The sequence below is a fragment of the Leucopleurus acutus genome (assembly GCF_964270905.1).
Source record: "Leucopleurus acutus genome assembly, chromosome: 9".
Classification (NCBI taxonomy): domain Eukaryota; kingdom Metazoa; phylum Chordata; class Mammalia; order Artiodactyla; family Delphinidae; genus Leucopleurus; species Leucopleurus acutus.
In genome coordinates this window covers 13,045,233-13,068,743 of record NC_139144.1, presented here as the reverse complement: position 1 = coordinate 13,068,743, position 23,511 = coordinate 13,045,233, and the positions used below count along the sequence as shown (strand labels likewise).

The window sequence follows — 23,511 nt, the reverse complement described above, 5'->3', positions numbered from 1 at the left end:
TCATTTCTGCTCAAGACGTTCTGACTGAGGGCCCATTTAATTTTCCCATGCACCCACAGACAATAAAAATAATCTATTTTTCTTCTTTCCTCAAATGAGATCTGATTGCTCAGTGGGCCTTGAGGAAGACGTGTTAGAAATCTCAAGCACATTTATGCTTTTGGCCCAATCGATTAGGTAGAATTTTCTCTCGTGAAATCTTAATGAGTTGGAGATTATTTTTCCACAGGAGGTTAAAAATGAAAGCTCTCTTTGCTAAAGGACCGAGAAGGTTCTTGGAGAAGAGAACATGTTTATACTTCTCTGTGGAGCAAATAGAATATGCGTAGACCCTTTCTTCCTCCAACATGTTATCAGGACATTGGCTGTGGCCAAGATATTTGATCTACTATATATTCAGCTATTTACTTTATGTTGGTCATTCTTTGAGCGCCTCCATTAGCAGAAGGAAATGAACAGCCTGGAGCCTCAAGGTCTGCAGTCTCCTTTGGGTGGACTCCTTCGATTTGTCTCCACCCTAAGGCATCTGGGCCCCCTTTCCTGAGGGCTTTCTTTACAGAAACAAAACCGACATTGTCAAGTGGTAAAACCATTCATCTGTTCGTGAGTTTCCAGAACATATACGGTAGTGGAATCTCATTTCAAAATCCATTTTCAGGGACTTCCCTGGCGGTACAATGGTTAGGACTCCGAGTTTCCACTGTGGTGGGGGCATGGGCTCAACCCCCGGTTGGGGAACTAAGATCCTGCATGCCGTGCAGTGCAGCCAAAAAAAAAAAAAAGAATGGCACAAAATCCATCTTCATCCTTTAAAATGATGATATAATGAGAGTTGTGGAGACAATAATAACCGTTAATCTGCACAAGGAACTGGGCTAAGTATGTGACATTATTTCACGTTAATTCATATGATAATCCTAGAAAGTGGGTATTTATTACCCCCATTATACAGATTTTTTTAAATGAAGCTCAGAGAAGTGAGTAGCTTCACAAAGTTGACCCAACAGTTATGTGGCTGAGGCAGACAGATTGGAGCTCAGACTTGTAGCAGCTGTTCGGTCGTCTGCAAAGAACAGGAGCAGACAGGAACCAGCCCAGAGGGAGCTGCCTTTCCTTTGTAAGTTTCATACTTAGGTCCTAGTGATTTGAAACCATGTTGTCTATGAAACTTACAATCTTTGTTTTCTTTATCTTTTTATTTACTTTGCTTGTTTTCTTTAGAACATACTCATAATTATTAGTTGTTTTAAGTCAGTATCAAAGTTTTAAGAAATCTTTGGTTTAAAGAGCAGTGTAACAGATATGAAGTCTTATAAATCTAGGTTATGTTTAAAATTTAGGCTGGGATGAGAGGGGAGCAGTATCTTCACCAGATTTCTCATACAGATACTCGTTGCAATATACTGTTGTACACGAGATTATGAAGACTGAGAAAACACTTAACGCTGTATCAATTTTCTTGATATTGACTTTATAGGAATTACTGCTTTCTCCACAGCTATCACAATTCCTTCACTCCCTTATCACTTACACAGACAGTTATATGGTATTTATAGGAATATAGGCTTGAGGGACTAAAATATGTTAATTCTTTTACTTCTTTAAGTAAAGAAGTAAAAGGGGATATATGAAGGGGATATATGTTTACATATGTGTGTGTGTGTGTGCATACACACACACACACACACACACGTTAGAAGCCTAAAACATTTTTATTACCCTGTGGGCCAGATGGACTGCAATTTCCAGTGAAATATTTTATTTTACCAACAAAGTGAATTTAAGAAACAGGAAAAAGGGAGACGTTTTTATGAAAGTCTCCATCAGAATTAGTCATCTTGCGCAGCCCCGTCACAAGGCAGGTTGTGTGTCCTGATCACCCAGCCACATCTGTGCGCTCCCTGTCACATCCCCCATGCCCCCCAGCTGTCAGCCCCGCCCCTCCAGTCCCCGCCATGTCTGTGATTCCCCACAGCTAGCCCGCTGGAAGAAGAACGGTTTGGCTTCCCCGCATTCAGTGGCATCTCTCGCCTGACCTGGCTGGTCTCCCTCTTTGGGGAGCTTTCTCTCGTGTCCGCCACTTTGGAAGAGAGAAAAGAAGATCAGTATATGAAGATGACCGTGTGCTTAGAGACGGAGAACAAAAGGTAGGTCACGAGAAGCTGCGAGGAGAAGGCAACATAAGGACATCCTCGTGTGTTCACAAGGGAGATATGGGGGACCCAGGGGCCTAGACCCGCACCTTCGACTCCAGAAGGGCCGTCTGCTTATGCCAGTGGAACGGGTGCTGAGATTTCACTTACGCTGCCTCATGCCATCCTCCCAGCAGCCCCGTAAGGTTAAGAGAAGCTTACAGACTTGAGCAGGTTGTCTAAGCCAAGTCTTTTTAAAGATAAGGAGCCTCTGTAAGTCATTTGCCCACACAGTTTCTTAAGTTACAGCTGCCTTCCAACAACCTAGTGGAACAGAGCAGAACCTCAGCAGAGAATGGGGAGGAGGGCAGACATGACCTTGAAAGGTCACAGTAAAAGGACCAGCAAGACCAGGATCACTGCTTGAATCCCGGTTGTACTAGTATTTGCTAACATTTCCTGAGTTCCTACCATGTGCCAGGGCCTAGTCCTTTCATAAGGATTTTCTCATATAATCTTTATACCAACTCTCCGGAGTGGGCATTATTATGATTATGATCACCTAGGAAACTATGAGGCTCAGAGAGGTTAAGAAACTTGCTAAGGGCACACAGCTAACAAGTGATTGTGTGAGAATCATGCTCAGGCAGCCTGTCTCTGGTCCCCAGATGGCCACACCTCCACAGAAATGCACAGGAAGGGCACGAGAAGGGAATCGTACTGAAAACATGCCAGGCCTTGTCTTTAATTCGTCCTGTAGTCCTCACCTGTCCACGAGGTTGGGTATCATTAGCCTCAGGTCCCAGATTATCCAGGAAAACCCAGTGCAGTTTACTCCCAAGCCCGTGTTCTTCCCATTTTACCAGCAGTTTTCAAACTTTGTAAAAAAAAAAAAAAAAAAAAGCATTAGAACACCTTTTCAACCCAAATCTATATAGAAGAGGTACACGTTTCAGGCCTCCTGTTGAAGCCAGTTGGTAGGAGTGGTACCAGAGCCAGGCGTGCCCTACCCCCCATGCCCTCGTCCTCCAGGGCAAATGCTTTAAGTTTTTAGGGCCACAAGATGAGGAGGTTATTCCGTCCACATCTCTCCTGACGGCTCCCCTTTTATGTACTTCAGATCTTTTCCTCCTAACCACTCACCCCACACTCTAATGTAGGTCTGGGTGAGCTGATTGGCTGAAGGGGAGGCCTCCTTTACCCAGGGTGGAGGTACCCCTGAGCTTCCTACAGCACCCAAAACAATCTTAAGTGACCTGCTTGGGCCCCTTTCTTGCAACTCCGCACTCACACCGTTAGCCGTATTATGGCCCGTGCCTCTAGAGGCGGAGAACAAACCAACCAAAGGTAGTTCCCCTTCGTTCCTTAGCCACGCTGATCTAGCCCGCCCACGCCGGGCCTACCCCACTGCAGCCCACGGGGAGAGGAAGAGGGAATCCGAGGAATGGAGACGAGAAGGCCAGGGACCCTGATGCCTGCCCGGCATTGAACCCTTTCCCTGTTCGCCCTGAAAACGCCATTACTTAGCATGGCAGCCCAACCAGATTGCCTGTCCTTGACCCTGACTCTCCCTGTAGTATAAGAAGAAGGAGGGGAAAGCAAAGAGAAGTAGCCAGAGCAAGTCCTCTCATTCCTGGGACTTCGTTCCCAGAAGGAAGGAAGGAAAACTCTATATGTGTATACGTGTAAACAGGTTGAATGGAGGTTATCCATATTAAAGTTGGAAAGAGCTTGAATATTTGGCAATAACGAAATATTGAATGAATTATGTAATCAGTTGTCCCAATAATATGCAGATAAAAATAATAATAGCAGTATCTGTAGGATCATAACATTTTTAAATAAACATAATTAAAAACTAGTTATACTTTAGGATTTATATTACATATAGGCAAATATTTGAAAGGATTGTCTCAAACTGAAGATTATTTAGGCAAAAGAATTATGGATTTTTTTTCCATTGAAAGTCCTTAAATCAATGCTGTATTGTTTTTAGAATATACTTTTGAAGAGCAGATTTTATATTTTTCCTGTCACATTATTCAGTGAAGCTTCTAACTTTAGATCAAATCTGCTTAGGTTTCTCTTTTTCATTAAGCAGATAACACAGCTTTTATCTAAAGACAGAAAAGATAAATCCAGAAAAAGAAGACGCTTTAGAAGAGCGGGGTCTGTCCTATTTTAATTGTAGATTTTTGTGAGTACTGATCTTGGCCTGAGGGGCAAATGTGAAGTGGAAACAGGTGCCTGTGAGTGGGCAGGCAGCATCTGGTCTTGGCATGTGCCTGGAGTCATAGACCTCTTGGAAAATGTGATGAAAGAATGCTAAGAATTCTTTCCCATAAAAATGCACATACACTTGGAAACAACAGTTTGCACAGGATCTCAGGTCTGGATCTTCCAGAAGGATCCGGTGAGATTCAGGGTAAAGACTCCTAAATAACAAACTGATACACCAAAATCTTTGAACTCCCCTGCCTGGTGGCAAAATTGAACAAAGGACCTTTGGGCAGTAAAGTTGCCAACAGTCACCCATGGCGTCTGGGAGGATGGTGGAGGTTGGGATGCAGCAGCTGCAGGGAAAACGGGCACAAAACGAGGACCTGGCACTGGGCACTCAGGTGCCAGCCCGCATCCGCGCGCCCCTGGGAAACTAATCTTGTGCCTCTTGCTTCCACAGCCCGTTGACGTGGATTGAAGAGAAGGCGCCTGGCCTAAAGCGAAACAGACATTTAAGCTTCCATTTCAAGTCTGGGTCCCTGGAGAATATGCCCAACGTAGGCGTCAATAAGAATATTTTCCTGAAGGATCAAAATATATTTGTCCAGAAACTCCTGGGCCAGTTCTCTGAAGAGGAGCTGGCTGCCGAGAAGAAACGCATCCTGCACTGCCTGTGGCTGGCGGGAGAGATCCAGAAACACTGCCGCCCGAAGAAGTGAAGGGAGGGGGCAACACGGCCCTGCCCAGACAAGACCTGAGCCTGATTTTTATCAAGAGTTGACCTTCATCTCTGTTCTTACCATTAAACGTGTCTTGGGTAAACAGGATTCGCTTATTGTCACGAGCCGTGTTGGGAGTGATACTTGGGTAGGGGCACACATGGTAGGGATGAAAAAAGAACCAACCTTGGTGGAGCGGCACGGGATGCTTTAGATGTCCAGTTTCATTCATTCTTCCCAACGGCCCTGTCGGATGAGTAGTATTACCAGGCTTGTTTTCCTTAGTATATTGAAAAAATCTTGTTTGAAGTTACCCAGCTAGTAAATGGCAGAACCAGCCTTTAAACCCCCCACTCATGCGCTAAATCACTGCAAAACGGTGCCTGGAACCCTCCTTCCTGCCGCCTTAAGGAATTTTATTTCCCCCTCCACAGACTCTCACTAGATGACCGTGCCCGGTGCTAGGGATCCTAAAAATGAATAAGACATAGCCGCTGCCCTCAGTAACTCACAGTGTCAGAAGGGAAGCAAGTCACACAAACTGGTCATTGTAACGTTGCAGATTCAGGCTGTCCCTGGCCATCCGGAGAAGGGTTCAGGGAAGATGTGCAAACCAGGTCCTGATGATGAAGAGATAGCTGTGTGAAGGTCAAAGAAGGGCTTCCCTGGCAGGGGGGCAGTATGAACAGAGAGAAGTAAGAAGCAGCCTGGCCAGTGCCCTGGGACAGTGTCGCTGAAGCGCTGGGTCTGGAGTGGGGAGTCCCAGAGAGGCAGATCTGATGGTGGGGGGCCTTGAAGGCCAGGTGAAGAGCTGGGGTGTTGTTTATCAGGCTGTGCAGAGGCACCAAAGGGTGTTGTTTAACGTGTCGGGGGCGTGGGGTGCGTGGTCATGTTTCTGACTTAGGTAGAGCACTCAGAAGGCTGCCTGGAGAGGAGACCAGAGACCCAGGACACAGCCAGGGAAGCCACGTGTGTTTGCACTTGGGGTCTTGTGCTTGTCTGGACTCGTGGCTCATGTCCGGTCCAATCTGCTTGAGTCCCAGGAAGCTGCCCTTTCGTTTCACTGGTGGTCCTGCTGCATCTTCTTCTGAGCTTGGGTTAGATTTCTTGCTTCTGTAAATGTCTCCCTCTTGGTTTTTTCCCTGCTTGCCACTTGCTATTATGAGCCCTAACTAGTTTGGAAACCATGAGATGGAGGCAAACTCCGTTCTCTACCTTGTTTCTATTATTCCATCACCAGAGTATCTCCTGGTAAAGCAAGAAAGTATATTAAACCTGAAAAAATTCCATAAGGTTATTCTTTCATTCGCCATGTAAAATAATTTGTAATAAATATTGGTCCATTCGTTCTCTTGTTTTATTATCATGTCAAGTGTCCCTCAAGGCCAGGAAATATTGTATGCTCTATGTTTTTGTATGTTCTGCAGTATCCAGCATGAGATAAATGTTACATATTCAATGATTAAAATAGAGTGCAATAGTCTCTCCCATTTGGGCTTGATAACTGTTGTTTCAAAATATTGGCCCTATTTGATATTAGAAGTAATTTAAAATAGTGGAAATAACTACTGCAGAGCAGAATAAAGAAAAAAGAATGAAAAGAACTGAGGACAGTCTCAGAGACCTCTGGGACAACATTAAATGCACCAACATTCGAATTATAGGGGTTCCAGAAGAAGAAGAGAAAAAGAAAGGGACTGAGAAAATATTAGAAGAGATTATAGTTGAAAACTTCCCTAATATGGGAAAGGAAATAGTTAATCAAGTCCAGGAAGCACAGAGAGTCCCATACAGGATAAATACAAGGAGAAATACGCCAAGACACATATTAATCAAACTGTCAAAAATTAAATACAAAGAAAGCATATTAAAAGCAGCAAGGGAAAAACAACAAATAACACATAAGGGAATCCCCATAAGGTTAACAGCTGATCTCTCAGCAGAAACCCTACAAGCCAGAAGGGAGTGGCAGGACATACTGAAAGTGATGAAGGAGAAAAACATGCAGCCAAGACTACTCTACCCAGCAAGGATCTCATTCAGATTTGATGGAGAAATTAAAACCTTTACAGACAAGCAAAAGCTGAGAGAGTTCAGTGCCACCAAACCAGCTTTACAACAAATGCTAAAGGATCTTCTCTAGGCAAGAAACACAAGAGAAGGAAAAGACCTATAATAACGAACCCAAAACAATTTAGAAAATGGGAATAGGAACATACATATCGATAATTACCTTAAATGTAAATGGACTAAATGCTCCCACCAAAAGACACAGATTGGCTGAATGGATACAAAAACAAGACCCTTATATATGCTGTCTACAAGAGACCCACTTCAGACCTAGAGACACATACAGACTGAAAGTAAGGGGATGGAAAAAGATATTCCATGCAAATGGAAATCAAAAGAAAGCTGGAGTAGCAATTCCCATATCAGACAAAACAGACTTTAAAATAAGGACTATTAAAAGAGACAAAGAAGGACACTACATAATGATCAAGGGATCGATCAAAGAAGAAGATATAACAATTGTAAATATTTATGCACCCAACATAGGAGCACCTCAATACATAAGGCAAATACTAACAGCCATAAAAGGGGAAATCGACAGTAACACATTCATAGTAGGGGTCTTAAACACCCCACTTTCACCCATGGACAGATCATCCAAAATGAAAATAAATAAGGAAACACAAGCTTTAAATGATACATTAAACAAGATGGACTTAATTGATATTTATAGGACACTCCATCCAAAAACAACAGAATACACATTTTTCTCAAGTGCTCATGGAACATTCTCCAGGATAGATCATATCTTGGGTCACAAATCAAGCCTTGGTAAATTTAAGAAAATTGAAACTGTATCAAGTATCTTTTCTGACCACAACGCCATGAGACTAGATATCAATTACAGGAAAAGATATGTAAAAAATACAAACACATGGAGGCTAAACAATACACTACTTAATAATGAAGTGATCACTGAAGAAATCAAAGAGGAAATAAAAAAATACCTAGAAACAAATGACAATGGAGACACAACGACCCAAAACCTATGGGATGCAGCAAAAGCAGTTCTAAGGGGGAAGTTTATAGCAATACAAGCCCACCTTAAAGAAGCAGGAAACATCTCGAATAAACAACCTAACCTTGCACCTCAAGCAATTAGAGAAAGAAGAACAAAAAACCCCCAAAGCTAGCAGAAGGAAAGAAGTCATAAAAATCAGATCAGAAATAAATGAAAAAGAAATGAAGGATACAATAGCAAAGATCAATAAAACTAAAAGCTTGTTCTTTGAGAAGCTAAACAAAATAGATAAACCACTAGCCAGACTCATCAAGAAAAAAAGGGAGAAGACTCAAATCAATAGAATTAGAAATGAAAAAGGAGAGGTAACAACTGACACTGCAGAAATACAAAAGATCATGAGAGATTACTACAAGCAACTCTATGCCAATAAAATGGACAATCTGGATGAAGTGGACAAATTCTTAGAAATGCACAACCTGCCAAGACTGAATCAGGAAGAAATAGAAAATATGAACAGACCAATCACAAGCACTGAAATTGAAACTGTGATTAAAAATCTTCCAACAAACAAAAGCCCAGGACCAGATGGCTTCACAGGCGAATTATATCAAACATTTAGAGAAGAGCTAACACCTATCCTTCTCAAACTCTTCCAAAATACAGCAGAGGGAGGAACACTCCCAAATTCCTTCTACGAGGCCACCATCACCTTGATACCAAAACCAGACAAGGATGTCACAAAGAAAGAAAACTACAGGCCAATATCACTGATGAACATAGATGCAAAAATCCTCAACAAAATACTAGCAAACAGAATCCAACAGCACATTAAAAGGATAATACACCATGATCAAGTGGGGTTTATTCCAGGAATGCAAGGATTCTTCAATATACGCAAATCTATCAATGTGATAAACCATATTAACAAATTGAAGGAGAAAAACCATACAGTCATCTCAATAGATGCAGAGAAAGCTTTCGACAAAATTCAACACCCATTTATGATAAAAACCCTGCAGAAAGTAGACATAGAGGGAACTTTCCTCAACATAATGAAAGCCATATATGACAAGCCCACAGCAAACATCATCCTCAATGGTGAAAAACTGAAAGCATTTCCACTAATATCAGGAAGAAGACAAGGTTGCCCACTCTCACCACTCTTATTCAACATAGTTTTGGAAGTTTTAGCCACAGCAATCAGAGAAGAAAAGGAAATAAAAGGAATCCAAATCAGAAAAGAAGAAGTAAAGCTGTCACTGTTTGCAGATGACATGATCCTATACATAGAGAATCCTAAAGATGCTACCAGAAAACTACTAGAGCTAATCAATGAATTTGGTAAAGTGGCAGGATACAAAATTAATGCACAGAAATCTCTGGCATTCCTATATACTAATGATGAAAAATCTGAAAGTGAAATCAAGAAAACACTCCCATTTACCATTGCAACAAAAAGAATAAAATATCTAGGAATAAACCTACCTAAGGAGACAAAAGACCTGTATGCAGAAAATTATAAGACACTGATGAAAGAAATTAAAGATGATACAAATAGATGGAGAGATATACCATGTTCTTGGATTGGAAGAATCAACATTGTGAAAATGACTCTACTACCCAAAGCAATCTATAGATTCAATGCAATCCCTATCAAACTACCACTGGCATTTTTCACAGAAATAGAACAAAAAATTTTGCAATCTGTATGGAAACACAAAAGACCCCGAATAGCCAAAGCAATCTTGAGAACGAAAAACGGAGTTGGAGGAATTAGGCTCCCTGACTTCAGACTATACTACAAAGCTACAGTAATCAAGACAGTATGGTACTGGCACAAAAACAGAAAGATAGATCAATGGAACAGGATAGAAAGCCCAGAGATAAACCCATGCACATATGGACACCTTATATTTGATAGAGGTGGCAGGAATGTACAGTGGAGAAAGGACAGCCTCTTCAATAAGTGGTGCTGGGAAAACTGGACAGGTACATGTAAAAGTATGAGATTAGATCACTCCCTAACACCATACACAAAAATAAGCTCAAAATGGATTAAAGACCTAAATGTAAAGCCAGAAACTATCAAACTCTGAGAGGAAAACATAGGCAGAACACTCTATGACATAAATCACAGCAAGGTCCTTTCTGACCCACCTCCTAGAGTAATGGAAATAAAAACAAAAATAAACAAATGGGACCTAATGAAACTTCAAAGCTTTTGCACAGCAAAGGAAACCATAAACAAGACCAAAAGACAACCCTCAGAATGGGAGAAAATATTTGCAAATGAAGCAACCAACAAAGGATTAATCTCCAAAATTTACAAGCAGCTCATGCAGCTCAGTAACAAAAAAACAAACAACCCAATCCAAAAATGGGCAGAAGACCTAAATAGACATTTCTCCAAAGAAGATATACAGATTGCCAACAAACACATGAAAGAATGCTCAACATCATTAATCATTAGAGAAATACAAATCAAAACTACAATGAGATATCATCTCACACCAGTCAGAATGGCCATCATCAAAAAATCTAGAAACAATAAATGCTGGAGAGGGTGTGAACAAAAGGGAACACTCTTGTACTGCCGGTGGGAATGTGAATTGGTTCAGCCACTATGGAGAACAGTATGGAGGTTCCTTAAAAAACTACAAATAGAACTATCATATGACCCAGCAATCCCACTACTGGGCATATACCCTGAGAAAACCAAAATTCAAAAAGAGTCATGTACCAAAATGTTCACTGCAGCTCTATTTACAATAGCCCAGAGATGGAAACAACCTAAGTGCCCATCATCGGATGAATGGATAAAGAAGATGTGGCACATATATACAATGGAATATTACTCAGCCATAAAAAGAAACGAAATTGAGCTATTTGTAATGAGGTGGATAGACCTAGAGTCTGTCATACAGAGTGAAGTAAGTCAGAAAGAAAAAGACAAATACCGTATGCTAACACATATATATGGAATTTAAGAAAAAAAAAATGTCATGAAGAACCTAGGGGTAAGGCAGGAATAAAGACGCAGACCTACTAGAGAACGGACTTGAGGTTATGGGGAGGGGGAAGGGTGAGCTGTGACAGGGCGAGAGAGAGTCATGGACATATACACACTAACAAACGTAATAAGGTAGATAGCTAGTGGGAAGCAGCCGCATGGCACAGGGATATTGGCTCGGTGCTTTGTGACTGCCTGGAGGGGTGGGATAGGGAGGGTGGAAGGGAGGGAGACGCAAGAGGGAAGACATATGGGAACATATGTATAACTGATTCACTTTGTTATAAAGCAGAAACTAACACACCATTGTAAAGCAATTATACCCCAATAAAGATGTTAAAAAAAAAAAAAGAAGTAGGATGGGGCTTCCCTGGTGGTGTCTTGGTTAAGAAGTTCCATCCCTGGCCCGGGAAGATCCCACATGCTGCAGAGCAACTAAGCCCGTGAGCTACAACTACTGAGCCTGCGAGCCACAACTACTGAGCCCATGAGCCACAACTACTGAAGCCTGCGCACCTAGAGTCCGTGCTCCGCAACAAGAGAAGCCACCATAATGAGAAGCCCGTGCACCGCAACAAAGAGTAGCCCCCGCTTGCCGCAACTAGAGAAAGCCCATGCGCAGCAACATAGCCAAAAATAAAATAAATTTATTTTAAAAAAATGTAGGCTGGATGTCAAAGAAAACCAGAACTGGACAGTCAAGTGGTATAAGCAGATTTTATTCAGGACAATTGCAAAAGGGGGAAAGAGACCTTGGTATAGGACTAGGCTCAGTTCTGCACACAGCATGGGCCAGTGGTAATTTATAGCCGAGGAGCGGGCTTAGGGGTCGGTGGAAAATTACTGAGGGGAAACATCAGGGGTGAGGGGGATTCTGGCTGCACCGACTTGACGAGATTCTTGCTGAAGGCAGCTGGCACGATGAGACACCAAGGTGTGAGGGATGAGGAACTTGATCACATACTGAGGGACTTAGAAGTTTTGCTAAAACTGGGTGATGCAAAGACAGACGGGGAAGCCCAAAGGTCGAGGCCTAGCTGAGCACAGGGCTCAGAGCAGCCAGACTAAATGTGGTCCGGGAGAGAGTCTTCGTCACGGGCTGTGGGATTACTAATTGACACTGTTAACTGCTCACCTCAAGCCTGTTTTCTGTTTGGTCAAGAGATCCAAAATGAAAACATTAAGTTTACTAATTCGTAGGAATTGCAAAGGGAGAAGGAAGAGGAGACGGGAGAACACAGAGCTGGGAGAGAAGAGGGAGCAGAAGCCTCTTCCTCTTCTGCTTACAGCTGCCCTCACCTTCCTCTGGGGCAGCTGAAAGCATCCTGGCTGACCCCCCACTGACGCGTTTCCCAAATACTCCTTCCTCTGAAGGCCACGCCCCACCCCTAACCACAACTTTTCAAAGAAGGAGCCACGAGTAGAATCGGAAAATACAACAAACTAGTGAATATAACAAAAGAAGCAGACTCACGGGTATAGAGAACAAACTAGGGAATTCCCTGGCAGTCCAGTGGTTAGGACTCCACACTTTCACTGTGTAGGGCCCAGGTTCAATCCCTGCTCGGGGAACCAAGATCCCAGCAAGACTCAAGTCCCGGCCAAAAAAAGAAAGAAAAAGTGGTGGGATTTCCCTGGAGGCGCAGTGGATAGGACTCCGCGCTCCCAATGCAGGGGGCCCGGGTTCGATCCCTGGTCAGGGAACTAGATTCCACGTGCATGCTGCAACTAAGAGTTCGCATGCCGCAACTAAGGAGCCGGCAAGCTACAATAAGGAGCCCATCTGCTACAACTAAGGAGCTGGCAAGCCACAACTAACTAAATAAGAATTTTTTAAAAAACTAAATAAATAAGAATTTAAAAAAAACTAGTGGTAACCAGTGGTAAGGGGAGGGGCTGGAAGTATGCGGCAGGGGGAGGTACAAACTATTGGGTGTAAGTAGGCTCAAGGGGTATCGTACAAACGGAATATAGCCAATATTTTTTAATAGATGTACATGGAAAGTAGCTTTTAAAGTTGTATAAAAATTAAGAATTATTTTTAAAATAAAAAAGATAAAACTACGATATATTCCTACAAAAAAAAAAAAAAGCCACAGCTATCCCTGAGCCGTTTAGTCAAAGTACCCAAAAGATAGTGACCCTCCTTTGCTCCCTTGCCTTAAGGCTACCTGGACTTCCTTGGAAGGTCTAGTGAGAAGACGTTTGGAGGGCTAAGATTTCAGAACAAAGTAGGCTTTCTGTTCAACTTGAAGGAAAAAGCCCTCTCTCCCACTGTACTAATGCTCGTAAGTGTTGGGGTCCCTCTAGGAGGAAGGTAACTTACTTAGTGCCCTTGACCCCTCTCGGCCCCTCACCTACTTCTCCCGTAGTAACCTGCTCTAGAAAGCTGCGGGAGAGATGAGGCAGCAAAGTCCAGCAGAGCCCAGCCACCCCCCAACGCACCTGAGTTCTCCGCTTGCCTACACGAAGGTGGCTGGGATAGAAACTTCCTTTGCAATGGGGTGGCCTGCAGCTTTGAAGAAGAATTAAGTTACTCTGAGAGGACAGACTAGCAAACCTCTTTGGCTGTAGATCCCAACCACATTCCCCAATCAGCTTTATTGGAATAAAACTGATTTTTTTGAAAAAAGCTCATCTCTCACCTGCATCTATAGCTTAATTGGTCCCCAAAATTGAGGAGAAAAAGGAAATGTTTCTTGCTGAAATCCCAGCAATGCGTGATTGCCTTATGGTCTTCTGCCTGAAGGAATCGAGTGGAAAAAATAATATTTTAGCCAATGACACTAGATTTCTTCAAGAGAAAGCTATTTGGGGGGAAATTCCTTGATAAGCCCGTGCACTAGTAGTGGTGACGTTGGAGGTTGGGGGTTATAGGGGAGGGGACTCTAATGGAATGCACAGCCTTGGGGACCTAGGTTGATGGGTTGAAGGGGAAAAAATAGACAAACCTCTCTGCAAAATTCATGAATGGGAATTGAAGCGGGAAAGAAGGGAATAAGGGTTTAGCTCTCTTGGACCTCTTAACACTCAAGGTGTGGTGTGCTGACTGGCAGCCTTGGCTTTAGTACAGCCTGGGGGCTTCTTAGGCATGCAGATCCTCAGGCCTGCCCCAGACCTGCTAAACCAGAACCCGCATTTTAATAAGGTGGCCTGGTGATTCCTGGGCACGCCCAATTCTCTCAGCTTGTAGACTAGTAAGGAAGAAAACACTATTCAACTAATAAATGTTAAAGCACAACTATGAAGGATGCCATGAAGAGGATTTAAAAGCTTGTGTAGGGAGAAGATTTTCTAGGCAAGAAATCAGGGAAGGCTTCCCAAAGGAATGTGCTGAACCCTGGAGGTTGAGAAGGACTTGCTGCAGGTGCAGGCAGGTGAGGGAGGGGAGGGAAGGGCATTCCAGACAGAAGCAACAGCATGTGCAAAGCCTGTGTCCAGCCAGTACTGCCCCTGAATGGAACAGGTTCAGGCACCTGAAATTCCTTTTTTGTTCATTCCAATTGGCTTTAAGCCTAGCTATTTTAAGTTGTGGAGTGAGAATGAGCTAACATTTAGGAAGTCTTTGGCCGACTTGAAAAGATCATATGAATTACTATTAAGCAAGCAGACAGGGGGTGAGGGGGGTGTCAGGATGGTGGAATAGGAGGACACGGAATTCATCGCTCCTCACAAGTACACCAAGAATTCCTCTACAAATGGAACAGTTCCCACAGAGCACCTGCTGAACATTAGCGGAAGACTTCGGACACCTAAAAGGATGAAAGAAGAGACAAAGAAAAAAGCAAGCAACGTGCTCCAGACCTGGTGCCCAGGGCTCACCTACCCTAGTCTACTTACTCTATCATTCCCATACAAGGCCGTATGCAGGAAGCACTTTCCACTCAACTTTTTAAAAAAAAAACAGATGATGAAACAGATTCAGAATTTAAGCCACGTGGCCACGTTCCCTCACTTAAGTCTGGAGTCATCAAAGTACAGCCTGCAGGCCAGGTTTGGGGCTCATGGCCTGTTTGTGTAAAGTTTTATGGGGACACACTCACGTTCAGTGACACAGTACATATGGTTGCTTTCACGCTGCAGCAGAGTTGAGTCGTCGTGACAGAGTAGCTGTATGGCCCATAAAGTCGGACGCATTTACCATCTGGCCTTTTACAGCAAAGGTTTGCCAACCCCCATTCTGGATCGGGGAGCACAGCATTGAGCTCAGGCCCCTCTGGCTGCATTTTTCTGTTTAGTCCCCCCAGGTGCCCACTAATGTCAAGGTGAAGGGTATAGCCAACTGTCATAAAGTCCAAAATACAGAGTCTGGAAAGCACAGTGAGCAAACAGAACACACTTCCCAAGTTTCATTGTAACTGTTCCTGGTTCCAGTATGTGTCAAAGATTCATCCGTTTGGTTCTGCTAACATCTGAGAGACCTACACTGTGTGTGCACTGCTGGTTCTGGGCTCCAGGGAGACTGAAGTGATGAAGACTCGGCCCCTGCCTCTGGATGCTGATGGCTTACTGGGGAATGGCTCACACCAGCTGGAGAGTTTGATGTCCTAGGACAGGCATCGCCTGAAGCCAAGGACCCCAGGAAGGAGGGAGCACTTCTGCGTGGGAATTCTGGGAGAAAGTGGCATCTGGGTTGAGCCAAATAAGGAAGGAGGAAAACAAGCAACGTCAGGGATTTGACAGCACAGAGGAGCAGCGGGGCTGAGCCTGGAAGACTCCAGGGCCAGAGGGGATGGAAGCTCAGGAGACTGCCAGGAGGCTGGCTGCAGCCCCCAGGTACTCTGCTAAAAGGGGTTGACCTCGGTTAAAAAAAAAAAAAAAAAAGTCGATGTCTCTGGTGTTCTGCTTCCTCATCTTAAAAGAAGGGGTAGGACCAGATCATCTTCAGAGTCCTTGCCTAAAGGTTTTCAGCAAGAAAGTAACATGAGTCGAGCTGCATCTCAGGCTGATGGGCCCTGAGGAGAGACGGGTTGGGGTCCATGTTTCTCCCCAGGCAGGTGACCGCAGGAGGGGCTATCCCCTTGGAGAGAAAGAAGCCTTCACATAATGACAGCTGCATTCGTGTACAGACACAGGACCAAGACACTGGACCATAAAATGAAGACTTCCATCAAGAGGAGGAGGCCCCAAGATCATTCTTTCCTGATGAATCTTGATCAACAGAACTGACCTTCATAGAAAGATTACTTGGGGAATTTCTATGGAGAACATAGGGGTCTCTGAAAGAATGAGTTTGTGCAGCTTCAAGGAGAAGCAGTGGCGGTCAGATGTCAAGAGGCTGCAACTTGGGCCCAGGAGGTAAAGGGCTTTTTCCTTTATCTGGGGATCTAGAAAGTTCAGGCTTTCTAGAAGTAGGAGGAAAAGTTAGGCAAGAACGCAGAGTCGCCTTCCACGACCTCTGGGTTCACGGCCACCACTGCTGCAGTTGTAACGACCGTCGACTCATGGAGGACTGACCCTGGCCAACCATCTTCGTGCAAGGCCTGGGAGAGAATGCTACGACTGAGTCTGTAGCCAATTACTTCAAGCAGATTGGGATCATTAAGGCAAACAAGAAGATGGGACAGCCCATGATTAATCTGTACAGACAGGGAAACAGGCAAGCTGAAGGGAGAGGCAACAGTATCATTTTCTTTTTTTTAACATCTTTGTTGGAGTAGAATCGCTTTACAGTGGTGTGTTATTTACTGCTGTATAACAGAGTGAATCAGCTAGATGTATACATACATCCCCACATCCCCTCCCTCTTGCGTCTCCCTCCCACCCTCCCTATCCCATCCCTCTAGGTGGTCACAAAGCACCGAGCTGATCTCCCTGTGCTATGCAGCTGCAAGAAAAACAAATACCATGTGCTAACACATATATATGGAACCTAAAAAAAAAAGGTTCTGAAGAACCTAGGGGCAGGACAGGAATAGAGATGCAGATGTAGAGAATGGACTTGAGGACACAGGGAGGGAGGGGGAAGGGTAAGCCGGGATGAAGTGAGAGAGTGGCGCGGACATATACACACTACCAAATGTTAAGTAGGTAGCTAGTGGGAAGCAGCCGCATAGCACAGTATCATTTGATGACCCACCTACCGCTAAAGCAGCTACGGACTGGTTTGATGGTAAAGAATTCTCTGGGAATCCTATCAAGGTCTCATCTGCTACCCGGCGAGCAGACTTCAATCGGGGTGGTGACAATGGTCGTGGAGGCCGAGGGCGAGGAGGACCCACAGGCCGTGGAGGCTGTGGAGGTGGTGACAGTGGCCGAGGATTCCCCAGTGGCGGCAGTGGCGGACAGCGGCGAGCAGGGGACCGGAAGTGTCCTCATCCTACGTGTGAGAACGTGAACTTCTCGTGGAGGAATGACTGCCACCAGTGTAAGGCCCCTAAACCAGACGGCCCAGGAGGGCCACCAGGAGGCTCTCACATGGGGGGTAACTATGGAGATGCTCGTCGTGGTGGCAGAGGAGGCTATGATCTGGGCGGCTACCGCGGCCGAGGTGGGGGACCCAGGGGGCCTGGGTGGTGGGGACAGAGGTGGCTTTGGCCCTGGCAAGATGGACTCCAGGGGTGAGCACAGACAGCATTGCAGGGAGAGGTCGTATTAGCCTGGCTCCTGGGGTTGTGAAGCAACTTTCCTCCTGTCCCCAGTGTTACCCTCATTATTTTGTAACCTTCCAACTCCTGGTCACCCACCGGTTTTTTGAGTCAGACTATGTAATGTAACCATATCTCTGGTTCCCATTAAAAACCATTTTAGTTAAAAAAATAAATAAAAAGCAGAGTCGCTTCAAATGAGGGCGTGGCCACAGGAAAGCACGTCAGAAAGTGTTCACTTCCCAAGCCTTGAACTTCCCTTCCCGAACCCCCAGCATATTTCTTCACACGGATGGAAGGCTCCCATGGCGGTGCCCACCTGTACCCTGTATGGGAACCACAGCCAGAGGCAGCGCCAGGGCCAAGAATCCTCTTAGGGTACTTTCTTTGCCAGGTAGTCATTCTGCACCTCATTCTTTCCACTTGGGGGCGCCAGAGACTTACCGGGACCAATGCTGACCCACCTCCAGTTTGCAGCCTAACTAGCCTCGTCACTTCTCAAAATCACTGTCTGTGCTGCCATGGGCTGGAAGACTAGCTTTCAGCAGCTCAGAGAGTAAGGGATGATGTTACAGGCGTCTAGGCTCTCCAGCGACCCCGGCCTCCTGTTCACAGCAGGACACCTGACTCAGATTTCCAGGAAAAACTAAAAACTTACAACTGAGACGCTTGTCTGGATTAGGGCGTGGGTAACCTCATCCTTGAGTAAAGGGAGTACAAGAAAATTCTCTGAAGAAGCTTTAGCCTCAAAGGAAGGACCAGACAGAGTCCAGTTGACTGGATGAACTTCTCGAAGCCCAAGGGGAGCAAAGGACCTGGAAGGGCAGCCCACCACCAGCTATATACACACGGTGCCCCCGCCTGTAAAAGTGTCTCCAGATGGAGGCTGGGGTCAGGGGTGGAGGGGGGGGACACAGGTGCGTAAGCAACTCAAGAGCAGACTTCCTGAGCTAACTACCTTGGATGTGGGAGAAGCTGGAATTCATCACAAGCAGTTAATGAAATGCTGGGCAAGGAGCGGGGATGGGCGGGTTGCTTGGTGAGGGAATGATGCCTAGGAAGAGTGGCACAGGAGCTTGGTCTCCCTTCCGTTTGACAGTTGGAAAAAAAGAGAAAGCCACGGGGCTCCAGTGATGAAATCTGCATTTACAGCAAGATGGTGCGGAACCCACTCCCTGCTTTTCTGTGTCCCAAGGGACGAGGTGGGGAAAAAGTGCTGCGGGGCAGTTCCACGTGGCAGGTCTTTCTCTGCCTCAGCACAGAGAAATTTTGTGCTGATTAACTGACCTGCAGAGGCATCAGCTCATTTTCCCGTTGCATCTTGTCTGCAGACTGAGCTGCTTCTCCAGGCTTCCAGAACATGAATTGTTTTTCGGAGATAAACAAAAAACTGGTGCTCCTAATTAACTAGCTCATCAAAATACTGAAACCAATGTGACATGCATGCAGGCTGAGAAGAATGGGTTGGTTGAAGTTCCAGAAATCCCAAGTATAAGAAGTGACAATAGTGGAAAACCTCCCTGCTGTCCTTGTCGCCATCCACCTATCTTTCTCCTGTCTGCTGTCGTGAAGGTTACTGATGTTGAAATAAGCCTACCATTTTAACCACTTTCAAGTGTATGGTTCAGGGGCATTAAGTCCATTAGCAATGTTGTGCAACCATCACCTTTATCCAGTTCCAAACCATCCCAAAAAGAAACTCTGAACCCATTAAGCAGCCACTCTCTCTTCCTCCCTCCCGTTCCCTGCAGTTGGGCTCTGCCGCACAGGCCGGCAAGCCTCTTCATTGCCCAACCACAAGACTGAAGAAAGAGCCCGGAGACAACAACAGAAACAACAATGCCTAATTGGACAGGGGAACCTCACTCATCTGAAGCAAGGGTCCTAAAGGAACTCCCCACTGGCAGGACGTGGAAGCAATCCTCGCTAATTGGGGGGTAAGAAGGCTACCATTTATAACGGGAATCGACGTCATGTTAGGTCATGAGTTACCAGGGAAACCAGCGGCTGGGGCAGGGGGCAAGCATGTAGGCAGTTACCGATTAAGCCCTATGATTAAGGGGATTGGATAGTCATGTGAGTGAAGCAGGACTGGTCAAGCGGGGGATGTAAAGAGAGCAAGACAACAGCCACCTTGAGTGGCCTGATCGAACACTCCACCCGTACAGCACTCTACCCAAGCCTTACAATCTTGTCCCCCACTCTCCAGTGATATCCCTGGGGTCAGGCAGGTAGAGGGTCACTGCAACCAAATCCCACAAATGCACTACAGACACCAGTAGCTAGACAGTATCAAGCGATAAGATACCTATGCTAAAAATAGCCATTCACCAAAAGGTGGGCAAACTTGGGAACCAGATGCTCATCGGGTCAATTTCTCACGGAAGTCCGGACGAAGATGACACTGACTTCTCACTGTAGACGCAGCCATGAGACTCACTCACAGCGAGGCCACCCTTGTCGCCCGGCCCGTGAACGGATTCCCTCTGCTCAGACTAGGGAGGAACCGTAAGGCGTTCAACACACACGGTACGGGGGAGATCACGACCATTACAATACAAGCAGTGAAAGCATCCTGAGATGACACCACCCTGCCTGTGGCTTTTGTCCTGGCCTGCAGTACCATACCACCCATCTGCCCTCAGTCCCCACAGCCGATGCTGAACACTGGAGAGGCCGTGTAACCACAGACCACAGGGTTAATAAAAGGGGGCTTACTTGGGGCCGGGGAGAAGACAGGTGAGATCTTTCAAATCCTATTCCCCACGGGGCAGCAAACCCAAATCATCGGGGACTTACCTGCGACTCCCAGGCCGTTTTACAATGTCTTCTCCTGGGGATAGGTCCCGTGGGCAGGGCAAAAGCAAGTTACTGTCCAGATCGATACTTGGCAACGGTCCTTCGGTGGTCAATAGTTGGACTTGGATGGCGTGGACTAGTTGCCTCTGGGTTAACATGGCTTAGCCACAGGGTTGATTACTCCTGCGATGTTCAGCTAGAGTTCATGGGGCTTGAGTTAGCCTCCTCGTCCACACGTGGAGAGCGGGTTTCAGTCTCTATTAAGTAGTCCATTCATCCTTTCATTAGCCTGGCAGTAGTAGGGTCATAAAGCAGGTGGAAATACCAGCATATGTCATTTTTCATCAGCCCATTCCTGAACCTCCTGGTCAGTAAAGTGGGTTCCTTGGTCACTATCGATATCCATGGGGGTCCCGTGTGTTATGGACAGCTGCTCTAGACCCCACACTGTTTTCCTGCGTTGCTTGATGACTCGGATTGACCTTCTGTAATGCCTCCCACCTGTTGTAACACAATGTAGACGGCATATAGCGGATCCATCCCACTATATTGTGCCTCTGACCCCTTTCGTTGCTGGGACCAGAAGCCCAAGGGTACTCACTATTTTGCCGTTGCCTCAGGTCCCAAACAACCCCTTCCGCTTAAGTAGCCACATCCAGTTTGCAAGTCTATCCCTGAGTTAATAACCCTACAGCCTGGGTCTGTAATCGCTTACAGGTGGTGGTTCAGGGGTACACTTGTCTTACCGGACCAGATAACACACAAACGTTTCATAGATAATCCAGGTCATTGCATTTTGTCTGTATTCACCAGCCATCCCCGTGCAGTCAGATGAGCCACGAGCACCGGGCTGCCACTTTGAAAGTGGAAAGAGACTCAGACTTTCGGGTCCCACACGCTCGTGGACGGCCACCTTGGGATTTCTCCCCCACAGCTTCCCTCCCGTCCTTATTTCCTGACATCGCGGGACTCCTGGGAGTTTTCTCGGCTTCCCAGCTGCCTCACCAATTGTCGGGCTGCACCCCGCAGGCCTGCAAGGCTTGTAACTTCTCAGCCTCAGAACCAAAGAAAGAGCCCGCACACAGTGACCGAGACATCAACAGTTTACTAGATGGGGGATCTTACCAGTCCGAGGTAAAGGGTCCTGGAGCAATCCTCCACCACGTCCGGCCAACAGCAAGCACGACGTGGCAACCACCCACACTGCTCTGGGGAGAAGGAGGCTACCATTTATAGGGGGAATCGATGTCAGATTGGCTCATCAGTTACCATGGAAACTAGCGGCTGTGGCAGGGGGCAAGCGTGTAGGCAGTTACTGATTAAGCCCTATGATTAAGGGGATTGGATAGTCATGTGAGTGAAGCAGGCACTGGTCATGCAAGGGATGGACAGGGAACAAGATAGCAGACATCTTGAATGGCCTGACCGTACACCTAGCCACCACTAATCTCTTTTCTTTCTCTATGGATTTGCCCACTCTTATCACTGCATGTAGATGGAACCATACAATATGTGGCCTATTGTGCCTGGCTTCTTTCACTTAGCATAATGTTTAAATTAGTCTCTTATGTGTCCAAACAAATTCAAACAAAAATAAATTCTGACATATGTTCTTCTGTCCCTTTTAAAAAAATACACTGAAATGGTAGTGTACTATTTTCACTGTCTGGGAAACTGCTCTTGGGTTCTTTATGACAGGAGCTGGCTCTCCTTCTTCAGAATCCCGTGGTGGCTTCATGTTCCCAAAATGGCAAGGCCTTCAGCTGGAGAATATTCTAGGCATCTTTGTTGAATCAGTCCGTGGTCACTTGCATATAGCACCCTGCTCGCTCTCTGATTGGGCCAGGCTGCTGGGATTGATTGTCCCACTGCCCAATGAGCTTGCAGACCTGCAGCCCAAGGCCCGCCCCCATGCTGTGTCACAAAGGCTCCAGTGGTCCCCAAGCACACCCGTGCCTGACCTCCCAGGACTCAAAAAGTAGGGGGAAAAACATTTACTTTAGGTCCCTCTGTGTTGAACGAACAATTCATTTGGAGTGGTAGAAGATTCCAAGTGAAGAAACAATTTGGGGGCCTCTGACTCAGGTTTCCTTAGCAACAGTTTCGTGATTTCAACACATTTTATGGACCAATTTCACTGATCTTTAGAACACCCAGCAGGTGTGGAGAGGGAGGGATAATCACTCCTAGTTCTGGGTAGAGACCCGAGAGACGAGTCTGAGACATCGGAAGAGAACTGGGGTGGGGTGGGGCTTTTCTTAAGCCCAGGATGAGTATCATCCCTATCATGATCTAATAGCTGGCATCTCCTAGGCAACTAGTAACCTTGGACTCTGGAATCTGGGCCTGTCTAGAAACGATGAAGGAGTGAAGGATGACAGATCCAAGGCATGTTTCTTCAATGCACAAATGACTGGATGAACGGGTCCATAATGGGGTGTGCAGGCTAGCTAGGGAGATGGAAAAAAACACAGAACATAAATAAAAATAGTATAAGATAGCATAATCTCAATGTCAATTGGTTGGTATTGCTGGGATGTTTTTGTAGAAGTGTCAGAGGACAGCTAAACTGAGGAAGGGTTGTATTTATAAAGGGTAGTTGAAGTTGAAGCCCAAGAGTTGAATCCAGCATTTGGGGGGACCTCCAGCTTATCCATTTTGTGGAAGGTAGCACTTTAAGGAAAGGAATATAAACATATGCTCAAAAAATTAGGTATAGGGGCTTCCCTGGTGGCACAGTGGTTGAGAGTCCGCCTGCCGATGCAGGGGACATGGGTTCGTGCCCCGGTCCGGGAAGATCCCACATGCCGCGGAACGGCTGGGCCCGTGAGCCATGGCCGCTGAGCCTGCGCGTCCGGAGCCTGTGCTCCACAACGGGAGAGGCCACAACAGTGAGAGGCCCGCGTACCGCAAAGAAAAAAAAAAAAATGCAGACTTTTCAGATTGGTTTCTTTCTCACATAGTAGTATGCAGTTAAATTTCCTCCATTTTTCTTATGGTTTGAGAGCTC

At 45.7% G+C, this 23,511-nt stretch overlaps 1 protein-coding gene across 1 annotated transcript in view; it reads left to right on the top strand.

Annotated features, from left to right (window-relative positions):
• Positions 1-5,216, top strand: part of BLVRA (biliverdin reductase A) — a 54,787-nt gene extending 49,571 nt beyond the window's left edge. The window contains exons 7-8 of the mRNA XM_082846029.1: positions 1,976-2,147; positions 4,813-5,216. Coding sequence (XP_082702155.1) covers positions 1,976-2,147; positions 4,813-5,071 — 431 coding nt within the window. The 3' untranslated portion in view covers positions 5,072-5,216. The remainder of the gene's footprint in view (positions 1-1,975; positions 2,148-4,812) is intronic.
• Positions 5,217-23,511: the final 18,295 nt, after the last annotated feature.